General features: G+C 31.5%; 1 protein-coding gene and 1 pseudogene across 1 annotated transcript; one reads left to right on the forward strand and one right to left on the reverse strand.

Annotated features, from left to right (window-relative positions):
- The first annotated feature begins 1,102 nt into the window (after positions 1-1,102).
- Positions 1,103-2,683, forward strand: RABA3 (RAB GTPase homolog A3). The gene is made up of 2 exons (XM_047299058.2): positions 1,103-1,644; positions 1,841-2,683. Exons 1-2 carry the CDS (start codon positions 1,391-1,393, stop codon positions 2,295-2,297), a joined length of 711 nt encoding a protein of 236 aa, XP_047155014.2. The 5' UTR covers positions 1,103-1,390; the 3' UTR covers positions 2,298-2,683.
- Positions 2,684-10,865: 8,182 nt separating this feature from the next.
- LOC124826273 (AAA-ATPase At2g46620 pseudogene) lies at positions 10,866-13,018 on the reverse strand (annotated as a pseudogene).
- Between the last annotated feature and the right edge of the window lie 5,559 nt (positions 13,019-18,577).

Consider the following 18,577-nt stretch of genomic DNA (forward strand, 5'->3'; position numbering starts at 1 on the left):
CGAGAGGAATTTACGTGCCCCATCATCTTGTTTGATTAGATGCTGCTGCAATAAATGACCATTGTTGAAGGAGATTGTTTCCCTGACATTCATCTTTTGCTTCTTTTTTATGTCATGGACTTATAAAAATACTAAACAATAGCTTGTTTGGTTTGTTTATCGGTATCCACGGTTAAAAAAACCTGTGATCAATGCAACAATTGTCCAACAATCACTGTTACTGCAGCATGGCTGCTGCAACTTCACTGTTACATTTTACAAGGAAGAAATGATAACTGCTTGTACTATACCAGTTCTGTCGGTGCATAAAGTCTCAACCTGGATGTTATTACAGTCCCTACAACGGATTTTTAGAATGTTTATTTCGTTCGTTACCGTGATGTGCTCACTGCGATGGGCCTTTAAGAACAAATGGTAGGCCATGCATGCTCATGTTATAAATTTACACTGTGGTCCCGTCTAGATGTCTCTTCTAATACCTATTTTATAAAAAAGGTAAAGTTATAAGAAAAATTAAGTTTTCATGTTTTGTTATTTTAACATTCTTAATTTCTTCTTTTAGATGAGTTTCATTTTTAGATTTTGCATATCTCTCGTCAAAATGGGAAACCCTAGACAACAATACCAATGGGATAAGCAAGTAGAAAACATCAATTCAGATCTTTCTTCTTCCTTGGCATTCTTGTTAACTGAAGAACCTGCATAACAGCTAAGGAAATTCAGATAACATTATATCCAAGTTAGGAACTATGTTTGATTTAATTACTAGTACTTGTGCATTTGTTTTAATGACGCAAACAAATATCTTAGTCATAATTAAAATTTGGAGTCATTTGACAGATATAAAATCTGCAAAAAAAAAATCGTTAAAAAAAGGCATCTGTATGCTTGCAACAGACATTAAGATCAACTAAATACGAACCAGACATTTCATCAACCAGTCATTAAATTACCTGTGATTCTCAATCCCTTTCCAAAGCATCACAACTTCTAGACATTTTTTTTATATTGTCTGTATCTTATTTCCAATTTATTGCCAAACTACTGCATATATTACATGCATTACAGAAGGTAATAATGCCCCACAATATTGTCATGTAAATATTATTATATTTGGTATAGTGCCTTCAATTTGGTAAAGCATTAAAGGGAGACAGAGACTGGGCCATTACTTTACCCATTTCCTTCCTTTGCTGGCATTGATTGAACTCTGGTCTGGTTCATTTGATTTTTTTTGCCTTGCTTTTCCATATTCTTTGCTTTCGCCTACTTTCCTCCACAACCAATAGGAAAGATTGAACCAATGTTTTAGAGGGTAGTTTGAGCAAGGGCAAGAAGAAAGTTGGTTGCTTAAACTTGTTTTGAAGGTCTTGGTGATCTTGAGAAGAAAATGAATCAGGAAATGAATGGCGTTGAGAGTGAGAGAGTGAGAGAGAATATGCATGAGAAAATAGATTATGTTTTTAAGGTGGTGGTGATAGGGGACTCGGCAGTGGGAAAGAGTCAAATGCTCTCAAGGTTTGCAAAGAACGAATTTTGCTTTGATTCAAAGTCCACCATTGGAGTTGAGTTCCAGACCAGAACTGTCACAATCAATGACAAAGTTATCAAGGCTCAGATCTGGGATACTGCCGGCCAAGAAAGGTTCACCTTCTCTCTCTCATGCCTCATATTTTGTTTGATTTTGTTCACATTAAGCTATGTACAGATAAAAACTTGCTGAAGTTGGATCATTTTTCACAATTTAGTGTCGGCTTTCGCGACCTGGGTGAAGTAAAATCTTTATGTTAAAAAGGGTATTTTTATTTTTTTGTAATCTACTATGTATGGTGTGGTACAGGTACAGGGCAGTGACAAGTGCATACTACAGAGGTGCATTAGGGGCGATGGTGGTGTACGACATAACTAAAAGACAGTCGTTTGATCATGTAGCTAGGTGGGTTGACGAACTGCGAGCACAAGCAGACAGCTCCGTTGTGATAATGCTGATTGGGAACAAAGGAGACCTTGTGGAGCAAAGAGTGGTGCATGCAGAAGATGCAGTGGAGTTTGCAGAGGATCAGGGCCTCTTCTTTTCTGAGACTTCGGCTCTCAGTGGTGAGAATGTGGAGACTGCGTTTTTCAAGCTTCTGGAACAGATTCATAGGGTCGTCTCGAAAAGGTCATTGGAAAGTGGTAGAGGGAAGTCCACACCTCACAACAGTTTTGCCACTCTTCGTGGATCAAAACTGGATGTAATCTCAGGTGCTGAATTGGAAATTAGTGAGATGAAGAACTTATCTTCATGTTCTTGTTAAGGTATAAGTAAAAGGAGACAGACAGAGAGAGAGAGAGTAAAAAATACATGCAGTAAATCCTTTTTATACGTATAAAAAAAATCTGTTGAACTATTCATCTAATGCGTTTGATGAGATGAGGATGATTGAGTTGATCTTGTCCTTGCATATTTTCAGTTTGATTACGACACATTACAGTGACAGCAATTTGATGTATTGTTTTACCATCCAAGGGAAGAAGAAAGAGTGCAGAGCTTATATCAAACTTTGATCATGCTTTGACAGGTTAAAAAGGTGGAGATGTGTTTTAATTTGTTTATATACGAGTTTCAGGGAAAATTTTACATATGCATTTTTACTTTTTCGACCCTTAATAAAAAAAATAACATTTTGACTTTTTTTTTTTAGTTTATTCATCCTTATCTAATGTCTTAAAATAAAAATGTAATGTCAATCAGTAAATTTTATACGAAATACGGGTATTTATGAATGAGTTTATTGTGTAGATTTAGTTTTCTTGGTTTTTATAAACGATAAACTTATTAAAATATTTTCTAAATTTTGATGATAAAATTCATGAATATAGAAATATGAAAATTAATAAGGTTTTGACAGAAAATAATAATATTTTTTTGTAATATTATAAGCATCTTGGACTCAGTGAGCTTGATCACCCAAGTATGACCCAAATTATAGTCAAGATTTATAGTTTTGGAATTAAAAAAAAAAATGTGGTGGTGTAGGAAGCAATTTGAGGTGGTGTAGGAAGTAATCCTCAAAACGTAGGCTGTCATGAACGAGAATGTTTCTCCCTTCACCACTATCAAGGGTGTTGCTCCCTCCACCTCCACAGCCTTCTCCCTCCACCTCCCCAATTATCTTTAATTCCAATTATATCCTTAAAGTTAAAATTTTTTATTTTTATTATTTTATTATTTTAATATTTTAATATTTAAATATAAACTAATATAAATATACATTATTAAAATACATTAAAAAGATATTCAAAAATAATAAATCAAAATATTAAAATATCTAATAAAATAATAACAGAAACATAAAATTAAAACAAAGCTTAAACGGATGACATCCTTCAACGGATGTCAACATCCGTTTAAGGGATGTCGACATCCGTTTTTCCTTAAACGGATGTTGACATCCGTTGAAGGATGTCATCCGTTTAGGCTTCGTTTTCATTTTACGTTTTAGGGTTAAAGGATTATTGGAAAGATTATTGGAAGGGTTTAAGGTTTAGGGTTTAGGATTATTGGAAGGATTATGACTACGTACCTGGAGAGGAACCACGACAAGCACATTACACCACAAACGCACTGCACCACGTACTGCACCGAAAGCAAGAGGAAGATTGCTTGATAATTCTTTTCACGATCACTGAGCTTTGCAGAAAAATATTTTACTCATACAAGGAATTACGTAGGTTATCAGTGAAATATGTTATAAATGAGTAAAATTAAAAAACAATAATTCTAAAAATAAAATTTTACTGAGGGGCAAAATAGTAAAGGGGAGGTGGAGGGAGAAGGCTGTGGTGGTGGAGGGAGCAACACCCCACTATCAAATGCTCCATGTACCATACTCAACTTATCCTTGATATAAAATAGATGTCAACATCCATTTCACCACCCCATACCCAATTTTTTAGTTAACTATATTAAGTGGATGTGCCACATTTGTTAACGAGATGTGATCACATCCGTTTAAGTATTTTTTTTATTTTTTAAATATTATATTTTAATTAATTTATAACTTTTTTTATTTTTTTATAATATATTATAAAAATTAATTTTATTTTACTTAATTAAATTATTATTATTTATTTAATTAAATAATTTTTGTATATTGATTTAAAATATATAAATTAATAAATTAAAAAAAAATTATGATGTGACAAGTCCGTTTAATTTATAATATTTATATATTATAACAATTAATTAAATAATAATATATAAATTAAATTAATAATCATTATTTTATTAAATAAAAAAAATTTATATATAATTATGTGATAAATTTAAAATAAAATTAAATAATATTTATATATTAATTTAAAATATATAAATTAATAAACTAAAAAAACCTACACATCTGTTTAATTTATAATATTTATATATTATAATAATTAATTAAATAATAATATATAAATTAAATTAATAATAATTATTTTATTAAATAAAATAAAATTAATTTATATATAATTATGTAATAAATTTAAAATAAAATTAAATAATATTTATATATTAATTTAAAATATATAAATTAATAAAAAAAACCTACGGATGTCATCCGTTTAGTTTATAATATTTATATATTATAATAATTAATTAAATAATAATATATAAGTTAAATTAATAATAATTATTCTATTAAATAAAGTAAAATTAATTTATATATAATTAAGTAATAAATTAAAAAAATATTTATATATTAATTTAAAATATAATAAACTAAAAACTTATAAAAACACCTTAATGCCACGTCCGTTTACTAATTATATGAAAAATATTAAATTAATAAATAAAAAATTAAAAAACACTTAAACGAATGTAGTCACATCTAACAATGTGCAATATCTGTTGAAATGGATGTGGACATCAGTTTAAGAAAAATATAAAAGTATAAGATATTTTAAAATATAAAAATTAGTTTTACAATTTTTAAAAAATGATAGTGCAGGGATTAATTGAGGTGGTACTGGGAGTAACCTCCATGAACGAGCTATTATGTTTGAATATAAAAAATTATTGAAGTAATATATAAGTATATGCAGGTCGACAGTGGCACCCATAATTGATGATGGGAATGAGCCTATTCAGGCCTAAGCCTTCTAATTTGACTTAATATCTCTGTGCCTCTTGCATTTATTCCACAAACATTTTCTTTTCAACATCTATCTCTTTCTCAAACTTTTAAGACTTCTAACATTTTATTCACTAATGACGTGCCGTGTTATACGTTCGTACTATTTTACAAAATTAAAACACTAATCCTATGAACAAAAAAGTATCATTCTTCCTAAAAAAACATTCTCAGACGTTTAAATTGCGGTAGCAGAATAAAGTAGGTTACAGTATATTTCTTTTCGAAAATAAAAAACATTTTCATAACGATATTTTACATTTATTCTAAATATTTTTTATTGTTTTAGTTACAGATTTATCATCATCTATCTTTTTACATAATATTTACATATTTCGAAATAGTCATCGTGATAATATCTGTGAAGTGGTCGAGTATTTAAAACGTTGGATAGCAAGACAGTCATACTATACATTTAGTTATAATATAATGGGAACAATAAAAATTTACACTTTTCTTATATCTGAATGCTAACATTCCGTATAATCGTTTTATCCTCGTCATTTAAAAACAACAACTTCTTTACGTTAAGAAAAAAAAACATAAATACCGTAATTTAAAAACTTAAAGCAGCAAATGCGTGTAGAATTTGACAAAGAAAAGAAAAATTATGTGAACGTCGCAGTCAATTATCTATGTTATGACTACGAATCTGAGTTAGCTTAGCGCGAATTTTCTGACTTTTTCGTATTATTTGCCGGTGAACTAATACGATGTTGTTGAATAATTAACTCTTAAAAGTAATTATACTTATATATATTCAATTTTAAGTCAACATACCAAATATAATGATGGTTAGTATTATACTATAAATGCTATTTATATAATAATTTATACAGCCATTTGTATAATAATATTTTTTTCTATTTATCTCTTAGAAATTATTATTACATTTGTCACATTTCTTATTATATAAGCGATGACGTCTAAGAAAGTGTTAAGGTGATAAATGAGTGGGAAAGAGCCGAAGCATAATGATTGTGAATTATTTGACATAATAAAACATAAAAGTTTAGACCTGAAATACAGAGGAAGAGCAGAAAAACCAAAAGTAGTTTAGATCGACAATGTCCCATTATTTCAATCTCCATCATAAATATGGAAACTTACAAATTGTCATTTCGAATGAAAATAACATGAAATTTTTTCATTATTTCCTGTTGAATTTTGTTCTCACATTTATAGACAATAGACAGCACAATTTAAGTTTGTTCAAATTGATAAACTAGCTACATATTTTATAATAATTTTTTATTTTTTTATTGAATGATTGTTTAGTCCATAGAGATATCTAGATAGTTAGACATCTCACAAAAACAATTACAATATTAGGATTGAACAACGATGGTACGCATACTTATTGCTCGTCTTGTAAGAATATTACATTTATTATTGATTAACTTATGCAAAGTATGATTATTATTAATGAAACTATACTTAGATTGTTACTAATCTGAAATGTATCGATATAAGTTTGAGATAAAAGAATAAAAGATGATATTTATAATAAAATACTTGAATAGTTTAATTTTTACTCACTTTCACGTCGAAACCTCTTCTACAAATAACTTTTCAAGATAAAATAAACGGACCAATAAAAACAAATATTTAAACCTTTAGTAATTTATAAAATAGTGAAACTTAACTTCGAATCCACGCCTAAAATAATTTTTAATCTTGAAGTGATTGAAATTCAGTATTTATTTTAGGAGTTTGGTAAGTTTGAACTAAAGAGAAGTACGATCATGACTGATTTTTATTTGTATGTAGTAAATAGCTTGAGAAATTTTTAAATCTTTTATAACATTTAAAAATAAGCAACTATACAAATTTTGTAACTTGTTAATAGTGAAAAAACATAACAACAATTCCGTGTAGCTAAGTTTAACGAGACAATTTTTTTTAACCCTTTAGTTGTTCTTATTTATGTGGGATTTTCCCACTTAGATTCTCGTCTTATAAATTTTGTCAATTTAGTCCTTTATATTGAAAATTTGACTCAATTGGGTCCTTACCGTTAAATTGACTTAACGGTGTTAAGTTTTTGATGACATGTCAGATTGACGTGAACAATTTTTTGAGACGTGGCTTACAGATACCTTATACGTGGCTTTTTTATTAAATAACCCTTTTATGTGGCATTTTATAGAAGAAACATTTTAAACCCTTCTCCACCTGCATCATCGAACCCACCACGACCTCATCCACGAAACCCATCTCTCCCACATCTTTTCCCCCACCGCCAAGATCCTCACCTCTTGCAACGGCCTCCTCTGCCTCCGCCACAACACCGCCCTATCCATCCTCAACCTAGCCACCCGTCAAATCAAACAGGTAACCATCGCAAACATTTTGGCCTTCAATTACATCGGATTCAGGTTCAGCCTCCTCGCCGACGATTACAAGATCGTCCGAATCTCCATGTGTGTCGTCCCCTCGGATGACCAGGTGGTCGTTCTTGACAACGTTAGGGTAGACAATAATGACAGTGGTGGTGGCGAAATAGGGGCTTTTTTGGGTGGTTTTGGTGGAGGAATTTTGGGGGATTCGGGTTTTGGACTTGATGCTGGTGTAATCTTTGGAACCTTTTTAAAAGGAAAAAAAGGAGTTTATCAAATGCTCAAAAATCAACCGTTAATAAGTTTATGCAGAATCTGATTATCTATATATATATATATATATATATATATATATATATATATATATATATTATCTTTTATAAGAACCTCTAAACATTGTTTAGAATGAACTCCGAAATCACTATACATTTTAGAAACAAAAAGAAGAAAATCCCAGAGTGCATCGATTGGTGAGAAATGAAAGCAGGGAAATTTACTGTAAAGAAACCTACTTTTATTTAATTTGAGGGAAATCCAAATGCTGAAACTTGCAGAGATGAACATCAGCAAAGACCAACCCTTTTGTTTAGACTTACATAACCCTCTTCGCATTCTTCTCCTTACACTTGATAATTTTTATTTCTTTTTTAAGTTTTCACAGTCTTCTTCCATCTGCATCTTCATGCATCAAAGTCAGAGAGAAGATGAAGGATGCAAGGAGTAAAGGAAGGGAGGAAGGGGAAGTTGGGGATGACAATGGAGGTGTTCGAGGTGCGCAGCGGTGATGGAGTTTTCCAAACCCAATTTTAAAAATGTTTCTTTTATCAAATGCCACTTAAAATGGTCTCTCAATGTCAGGTTCAAAAAATTGTCCACGTCAATTTGACATGTCATCAAAAATTTAACTCTGTTAAGTCAATTTAACGGCAGAGACTCAATTAAGTCAATTTTTCAATATAAAAAACTAAATTAGCAAAACTTTTAAGACGAGTATCTAAGTGAAAAAACTTCACATAATTAGAGACAACACGTTAATAATAGAAAATTTTACTTTAGTCTCAGCTTTGTAGCCTTAAAAGTCTTTCTTCTACCAAATTAGAGTTGACGAAGATGTCAAACGTTTAATTAACATTACAATTAAATATAGCATAAACTTTTATAACGTAATAAAGCCAATTTTTCACGACAAAAACGGTGGGTTGTCTTATGATGAAAAAAACTAAAAAACATTAGAATTTTATACATATATTTCCATTATTTCATTTTATTTTATTTTATACATTAAGATGACAGACTGTTTAAAATTATTTAAATAATGGGGGTTATCTTAATTTTATGCACTTGACTACATTCACTGTAAGCCTTAATTAAGAGAAATTCTTAAAAACACTTTTTTATTGCATTAAAGAAACTCTTGTTATCGGGATAAATGAACAATAATAGCTCATAATGTTAATGCCAGCTGTCGGTAACAGGTCATGTAACCGGTGGGTATGGAAGCACTGTGCTGTGCCTGTGATGATGGTACTGTCTTAATTACTGCCCATTAATTTCTGAATTAAATCCAATTTCACAATTTTGGTCCCTAAATTTATTACTTCAAATTTAGTTTCTTAATTTTTATTTATTTTTTATTTTAGTTTTTATTCTTTTATACAATTTTAATTTCTTGATTTTAAATATCTCTAATTCTATTCAATTTTCAATTTTCAATTTTAAACAATATTTACGATTTTTGTTTGGTTTTATACAAAAATAAGGCAGGCACACAGTGCAGCTTCATCACTGCTTCCAGCTGGCCTGATGTTGAAAATTGCTTCCATTGAAATAAATAGTGTGACCTCATCACTGCAGAGAGGGCAAAATTGTTGTGCATGCCATTGCCATGATAAAAATTAAAGAACTGAAAGCTTCTTCCATTTCTTAATGTCACTTTGCATTATTAGACTGCAGCTCAGCTTTCATTAATTCATTTTGAAGGAAAATATTGATTACCATTTACCCAACCCTACATTCCAGAGGCAATACAGAATGTTAGATCACAAGTGAAATTTTATTACAACTTTCTTTTTCTTTCCCTTTCATTTAAGTGAGTTATTGTCCTATCACCACTTAATACTCTGCTATAAGATCAGAATCTAACTCAATAACATTCAGTAAGTCACTTTATTAAATTAAATGGGAGAAAATTAAACTTTTTACTTCACTCAAGTATATTAAGAATGAGCACAAGAACAAAATTCCACCCCAAAAAAAAAAGATTTTTATACTCTTTTTAACAAATTTAGTTATTTTTTAAGAGATAGCATAGACTAGTTACGATCGCTTGACTTATTATCTCTATATTAATTTAAAACAAGTCAATGGGCAAGGTTTTTTTATGGGATATTTTTATATTCAAGTAAAATCTTTATAATAGAAAAAGAAAAACATACGTGTAAAAAATAATTTGAAATTTAAATTTAGGAAAAATTAAAGTTAGCGCATCACTCCTTATGACAAAGTAAAATGAAAAGATTAAACACGACCAAAATAAGTAGTCCAAATTATTATATGAAAAAAATTAGTAATAGTAAAGTATCGAATTGATAAAAAAATAGTGAGGTTATGCGCGGGGACGCACACATTATCTCTTATTCCGTCACAAAACTACAATCATTGAGTTTGGCGGGGAATAAAGAAAGGAATACGCAACCAAATGACATAAATAATAAAGATTCAAAATTATATACTATATACTTGGCTAGTAATTAATTTGCTTTATTCATCAAAGATGCTTGCTAGTTGGATCCATGGTTAGAGGGTTGGAATATAAAATGGGAATATGGAAGAAGAATCATACACATGTGACTCTTCATAATAAGGACTACATGTCATTAAACAGTGTAAACACTGTTTAACACTATATAACTTTTGGTCACTGATAGGCTCCGGAAAATAACCACAACTGAGATTTTCTGATAGTTTTTGTCAGCTATTTAACACTGTCTACTCATGTATGCATGAGTTTGTGTTTACTTCGTGATAGTGAACCCAGTCCTTGTTATATGCGTTGAAATAGATATGCATTAAATTGACTACTATATTCGCCGATGACTTTGTTTTTTTCCTTTCAATTGTATACCAACTTCACTCACAACAACAGCAAACATTACAAAAGCTCTTCTGATATAGTTCACACTTCACACAAAAGACAAAAAACAGAAATTGTGGTGAGGCGTTATTATTGAAACTGTAATCAATCGCTTTAAGTTCTGTTCATCGATCTGCTATATGTTAATGAAAACAGAGACCAGTGCTTCAAAATAAGTGCTAGTTTAGACATGAATTAATTCAAGAAAATTCATTTTCTTTTTCAACGTTTTCACGTAAATATACTGTAAAGGAAAATAACCATTTCGTAATTTGTAACCAATCTAAGCACTTTTACAGACTTTATATTCTAACCCAAACTAGAACGAAATGAATTAACATATCATTCTTATGACGAAACTTTCGGGTCGTGGGGAGAGGAAGAAATATTCCAAGTGTGCATGAAGGATTTTGTTTTCCTAAAAAAATAAATCTATACATTAGATTGGATTCACAGTTCACCAAAATGAGGAAACAAACTCTAAGGATAACCTTTCTTCTGCCTACGTAAATTATTTTCCTATATGCAATGTATCAATCTAATTATAAAGATTTACAGTTCGACGCTGATGGCTGAAAAATGGACAAAAACAATCACCTTGTAAGAGTTGTAATGTTTGCATCCCATGAACAACTGTTGTTGTGTTCAATTTGGCTATGGACAAAAAAGCTTGCCACCAAATTGTTCTTCTTTGAAAGGGTATCTGTAATTATCTGTTTCCGCCGAATGAAGTGCAATTGGGAATATTGCACATATATTTCCAATCAAGTGATGATTAGTGACTAATTATCGCAATGGAGTAGCGGTCAAGGAAGAATTGGAGGATGAAGATTTTCTCGTAACCCTGAATCTGAAAAAACTGTACAGTCTCCGCAAATCCTTAACCGTATGAACACCCTCACTGCAGACAACCCCGTCCGGTTCATCCATTTCATCCTCCTCCTTTTGCCGTCCGATCAAGCCGCACCCCCTGCCATCACCGTCGGTTTGCAATGCGGTGATGACTGATCTAATAGCCCGACTCGGCGAGTTCCGGTTCGCGATCATCAACTCGCCGATTTCAGCGGGACTCAAACTCGCACCGTTTTGGAAAATCTCTTGCACCTGAGGGAACAGCTTATGGTCCTTCACCCCAAGGTAACTATTCGCCAGCGTTTTAAACGCCGAAAAATCACAAAGCGGAAAATGGATATGCACATCGACCCGACCCGGACGAAGCATGTTCGGGTCAACATGCTCCTTCGTGTTCATCGTGAACACCATCACTCTCTCTTCCGCGCAACACGAGGTTATAAGCCCGTCCATGAAGTTTAGTATCCCCGAAACGCTTATTCTCTCCGTTTTCTCCGCCACAAATCGGTCCAGGTCCTCGATCACCACCACCGATTTCGGCGTCGTATGCAGGAGGAGCAATTTCAGATCCGAATCGCTGGGGATTTTATTCAGGTCGATGTCGAACACGTCGTAGGAGAGGAAATTGGCCATGGCAGCGACGAAGCTCGATTTTCCGGTGCCGGAGGGACCATAGAGGAGGAAGCTCCGTTTCCAGACGCGGCCGAGGCGGTGGTAGTACTGTTTCGCTCTGAGGAAGGATTCGAGGTCGGATTTGACCTTGCTTTTGAGATCCGGTTCCATGGCGATGGTGTCGAACGTGGAAGGATGAATAAACGGAACGGATCTCCACTGCCCAAACTCATCGGCGCTGTTGGTGAAGAGGCGCAAGTCGCGCTTCCCTTGCAGCTCGATTTCGTCGGCTACGGCGTGAATGTGCTGAAGATAAGGACGGAGGATTCGGCGCTTGTCCACCTTCCTGATCTTGAGCACGTAGGTTCCGGTTCCTTCTGGGTTGGGATGAGCGGGTTGGTTGAACCAGTAGACTGTGGCTCCGAGAAAATGGTCCCGGATGGTTTGGTTGGGGGCAAGGCAGAGGACGACATCGTTTTGGTTCTTCCCAGTGACGAGGTTGGCTAAGTGGGAGTCTTGGATGGAAGGCAGGGAATGTAAGTATAGGGAGAGCTTGGTGTAGAGGTGGTTGTGGTGTTTGGTTTGGTTGAGTTCAGGTACTGTGAGGAATTGATACACGTGGAACCAATCTTCCATTCTTCCCCATACCCTCTTGCCACACCCAGTTTGGAACAGCACGGCCCCAACCACCGCGAAAAGGAAGGTGGCGGCGGCCGCGGCGGCGAGGGTTAACAGAAATATGGGAGTGAGAAGAATCATGGCAAAGACGCTCATCCACCTCAAAACACCATGTTTGGATTGTTGAGAGAGAGAAAAAGGCTTGTTTTATTTCACAACTTTTCAATTTATTTGTTTACCGCTCTTCTCATTCCATAGACTAATTTTTGTTTCCATTTATTCTTATTCCCCTTATGCTATCTCTTCTTTTTGGATCTGTTTTCACACAATCCATTCCGATAATTACAATCTACATTATCATCTAAATAAATTAATTAACCTCTTTATTATTATTATTATTATTCTTGGCAGGTGTTTTTTCTTTTCCCATTTACGTTTGTATTCCAAAATAATGTTTGCTCCATTGGTGTACCATCCCACACGTGTTTACGGATCAAATATTTATAATTTTCAAACAATATCTTATCCTATTATACCTATTTCGTTGAAGTATTTCTATAGCGTGTGATTCACATTCTAGATAATAATTCCTGTCAAGGGTCAGATTCAAAGTAATAATATAAAAACGTAAATATACTTTTAATTTCTTTAAATATGATTTTCTTTGATACATAGATATTTCCTACTTTTAAATCCTCAAATAGTTTAATAGTTCCTTTTTAATCATAGTCAATAACTATAATTAATTTCATGCTGAAATAAAAAATAATAAAAAATAAACCAAATTACGATATTTAAATTACTTTAAATATGCAATTCGATTAAGTAATATATTTATCATTCAATTAAAAAGATATTGCATATATTATTATTAATTTTGAATTTAATACTTTAATTTTTTTTATTAATATTTGTAAAAAAATTATCATAATTTACTTAGATACTTACATTTGTATTTAATATAATAGTTTTGATATCATCATTTTAAATTATTGTAATATATTCTTTTTCATAATCACAAACTATGATTTTGTTTCCTAAGATCAAAATAACAATCGAATAAAATCTGTTTTTTATTTTGAGTACTTTTTTTTTGTAACGTATTAAAAACGTACATGTAATGGGAAAATAATTATTAGTTGTTTTTTTATTCTTAAGTGGTTTAAAGTTAATATAAAATAATTTTTATATATAATATTATCATATATTTTCTAATAATTATTTTACGCATAAAATACTAAAATGATAAGTAATTATTAGTATTTTTTTTCTTTAATCAGATATATGTGAAAACGGTTAATAATTATTCAAGAAAAACAATATCAAAGTTATTAATCATAACATATTAAAAAAATAAAGAATACATAATTATCTTTTTTACAAATAAAATAATCATAACTAATGATAATAATTAAAATCACTAATAAAATGTGTCAAATATTTAAATAAAAATATTTTGAGAAGAATTGAAAAATAGTTATTGTAAAAACCTGAAAAATAGAGTGTTATAGAGCAGATAGATGTATTAAAATAATGAGATAGATTATTTTACTTTAAAATAATCTTATAATATAAATTGAATTTTTATAAACACTTCTCATTATTTTAAGAATATTCCATCTCTCTAGAACTATATTCCTCAGAGTTCTTTGACTTCTCTCTACATTTCCTCTCAGCTGAGTTATCTGTTCAACTATCAGGAGGTGCCTAGGCGATCCTGGCGTTGAAGACTTCGTTTTGGACCGATCAATTTCGTGTTCTTCAGCTGGTAAGTGGTTTCCATTTATGTCTGTTCTTCTCTGGACTGTGAGCATGAAATGATTCTGTATTGCATGTGGTTAACAGTTCCTCTTTCCAATTTCTAGCTCAAATTAGGTTATAAGTGTTGTTATCTATCACCAATTGATGCGTTGTAGGTTTCTGTTGAGTTTCCTTGCAGTGCAAGTACGGTTGGAGCGTTTCTGTGTTTGAGGCTGTTTATCCCTAAGGTAAGGGAAGCTAGGTTGTGTTTCAGTTATCAAATTCTACTACATGTGGTAAATTCTGTGTTAAAATGTTGTGCAGTTAAAATTTCAGCTTGTGAGTGTATGTTGTTGGAAATGTTAAATTGTGGAAATTTTGGAATGTTGTTGATGAGTTGGTTTGGATGAATCTAAGTGTTGTGATTGTGCAATTTAGAAGTGGTTACTGTATATAATCTGTTATGGTGTTGATGAAGTAAGTGTGAGGTGATTTGAGTGTGTTTAGGGTGTTTTAGAGGAAGTGAGGTGGTGAATTTGAGTAGTAATGGTCAAGGGCTGTTAGGAACTGTTGGGGTAGTGTAGATAGGTCATATGTGACTGGTTTGAGTCATCAAAATGATCAAAAACAGGTTTAAAGTGGTATAATTGGTTTTGAGTCTCTAAGTTGATGAATTGGAGGTTTTAGAGTAGAGTTTGGTGCATAAACACTTTAGATTGGAGTTAGGAATGTGTAGAATCATTTAGTCTAGTCCAATTAGGTATATACATCATATTAGGATTGTTAGAAGTTGGCAAAGTTGAGTAGAATTGGTAAAGAGGGGTTGAGTTGCATAATTCTTCAGAATTTCGTTCTGCAGAATTTCGTTCTGTAGATTATGGAGACTCACTGTGCGAATGGATTCGCATAGCGAGTCATTTTGGCGAGATGCTCTCTGCCAAGGCACTCACATAGCGAATGGGTGCATTGTGCGAGTGAAGTGAGAGGGTTGCTCTCTGTTTGTAAATCCGCATAGCGAATCTAATCGCTATGCGACTAGCTGGGGTCTGGAACCATTGATCTTTTTATTCGAACAACGAGTGGGTCTTGCTCTGCGAGTGTTTGGGGAGTCAAGTCTCTGTCTGAGGTTCTTGCATAGCGAGTTGGGACGCTGTGCGAGGGGTTGGGGTCTGATACATTTCACAGTTTATTCACATAGCGAGTTTAGTCGCTATGCGAGAGATCAAGAGTAGTTGGTCTCTGTCTAAAGTTTTCGCAAGGCGAGTTAGGTCGTTGTGCGATAAGCTTACAGTCTCGCTATGCGAAGGTGTGCGCTGTGCGAGAGGTGCATTTCTAGTTCAAGTTATTGTGTGATCTTATGTTGTTTTTATATGAATCAATGAGGGTTGTATGAAATAAAGTGAAGTTGTAACACGTAATATTTGTGGCTATTGTTGTATGTTGTATTTCAAAGTATGTATAATGGACGTAATTTCGTGATCCTCAAGGAGATGAGACATGGTGGTGTCCTATGTTATAATTCAAAGTGGAATCTCCAGTGCAGATTCAAGTAAGTTTAGAATTATCTGCATTGTAGCTCAATCTTGAGGGTTTTCCTGACGCTCCAATGGTCTTTCATTCTCAAGTAGAGAGGATTCATCCATATCGTGAGGAGTACCAGGAGGTCCTAGTCTTGGGTGCTTCCAGTATGACCCAAGGTGAGTGATAACGGACTAACCTCGTGAGTGTGGTAGGGTGAAACTCATTGGCAACGGCTTTGCAAAGCAGTAGAAGCCACCACGAGTGCATAACCCGTCATAGCTCGACAATCATTCTAAGTTCGGACAGTCAAAGTCAGTGTGGTGTTATGTGTGAAAGATTTAAGTGATGTGAATGAATAATATGCTTGTATGAATTTAATTGATTTGATGTATGATTAATTCTGTTTAAACTAGCTTACCCTGTTGTATGCTTTTGTTTTGTATGTTTGTGCTGTTTTTCTTCTGCGATGACCATCCTTTGGATGTGAGCAGAAGAAGAGGTTTCCCTGGAACAAGCTTTGGAGGGAGGTGATGCTACTGAGTAGTTGCCTTAGTTCAGTAGAATCTTGTGTATAGTTTTGAGTAGACTTTAGTATGTGTATAAAGTTTTAAATTTATAATTGTTTTTGGAAACACTGTAAATATATCATTTTAGATAGATAACTGTATTACTTTATCATGCGTGTTGTTTTTTCTTTAATATAGTTTACACTATATATTTTGGGATATTACGGTTATAACAATATATTCATAAATTACGTTCATTTTAGATGATGGATTTAGAAAAAAAAAATGAATAAGTTTGAGGAAATTTGATAATGAGTTAGATCGTTATTTAAATCTGTTTTGAGTTGACATGGAATTCTACGGTAAAACACCTTCATAACTCAAATCACCGTAACCAAATAAAAAATAAAGTTTGTCTGATGGTAGTGTATTAAAATAAAAAAATGAAAACAAAGCATGAAAATTTATACTAAGCATAATAAATAAAAATTACACTTGAAATATAGATAAATTATATATATTATGAAAAAATATCATACTAATAAAACATTAAATTATTTATAGGATTGTCAAATGAATAAAAGTCAAATTAATAAAATAATATTTTTGACAGAAGAATATAGAAAATAAAGTTTAAGTGTGATGGGTGTGTATTTTTCTTTATATAGTTGGATGTATGCTTACTATTAATTAAGTGGCATGCACAATGGAAATGCCCCACTGATCTTTCTTTATATAGATAGCGTCATGCTTCTCCTTTTCATCTTACTTTCTCTGTCATTAGTTTACTATTTTTAAAAAGCATGATTAAAAGAAAAATACTTGATGCTATAATGCTTATTCTTTTGCTATCTTAAGAGTTAAGTACAAATTCTCAAAGGACCTTCTTCATCTACATTTTAAGCAGTCAAACCAAGACTAAAACTTTTATTAGAATTGTATAAAAAGAAAAGTTTCGAGATTATAATTTTTCTACTTTAGTCATGAATTGATGAAATAAAATCCTGCGGATTTAGGATTATGCACAGCTTCTCTTAAGGATTTTATATTAACTAGTATCATAACTACAATTTTTTTTGTACAAAAATAAATTTCTCAATAATTTAAATTATTAATAATTTTTAAAATTTTAATTATCAATAGATTTTATTGATAAATTATTTATTAACAAAAGAATTTGCTGATAATATATATTTTATTTATCCGTAAATTTTTCTATTAATAAAATTTATTGATAAATATAATATGTATAATCGACATAATAATTCATTAATAATTACGTATTTTATTATTAACGATAAATTCATTGCTAATATAATTTTTATTGTATAATTATCATAAATGTAAATAACCTTGCATTAGTAATTGTTTCATTGTTCTAATCAAATATTTAAGTGTATATTTTGCATAATTATATATAGAAAAAATATTTATGTATTTACAAATTTCTTAGATAAAAATGTTGTTAAGATAAATGAGTGTTTTGCAGTAATTTAAAAGAAAAAATAATGTAATATATGTTTTTTCACAAAGAGCTTTTAATTGTTCTTTGATTATCACATATTTTCATTTTAGTATTTAGGTCTCTTAGTTTTTTTTATTAAATTATGATAAATTTTTTTTAATGAGCAAGAGAATATTAGTTTTAAATTTCAACTCCAAAATTTTGTTATTGATCCTCCTAATCATTTAGTTTAGTTTTGAGTAATTTATTAACCATGCTTCAATTATATCAATATTTGGTAAGAGTAAGAAAGTGAATGACATTTTACTTGTTAACAGTCTAATTCATTTTATTTTAATTTTGGTTTAACCATTTTCAAAGCTTTTAATTTTGCTCAAAAGTCTTTTTTAATTATTGTTGTTCTTAATTAGATTTTTATTTGTATAAAATTGATTCTGTTATACCTCTACCGTTAAATTAAATTAAGTGAATGACGTTAAGAATGCAATAACGTAATACATTTACATTGGATATTTGAATGATGTGACAAATTGAGGGTGTTATTTATGTGGGTTTTATAATTTTTAAAATAAAAGATTTTGGGATTTCATTGAATCCCCTAAATTGCCAAAATCCTTAATTAAAGGATGTTTGAGGTG

This window comes from Vigna umbellata, chromosome 5, assembly GCF_029865625.1.
Source record: "Vigna umbellata cultivar VRB3 chromosome 5, Vumbellata_1.0, whole genome shotgun sequence".
Classification (NCBI taxonomy): domain Eukaryota; kingdom Viridiplantae; phylum Streptophyta; class Magnoliopsida; order Fabales; family Fabaceae; genus Vigna; species Vigna umbellata.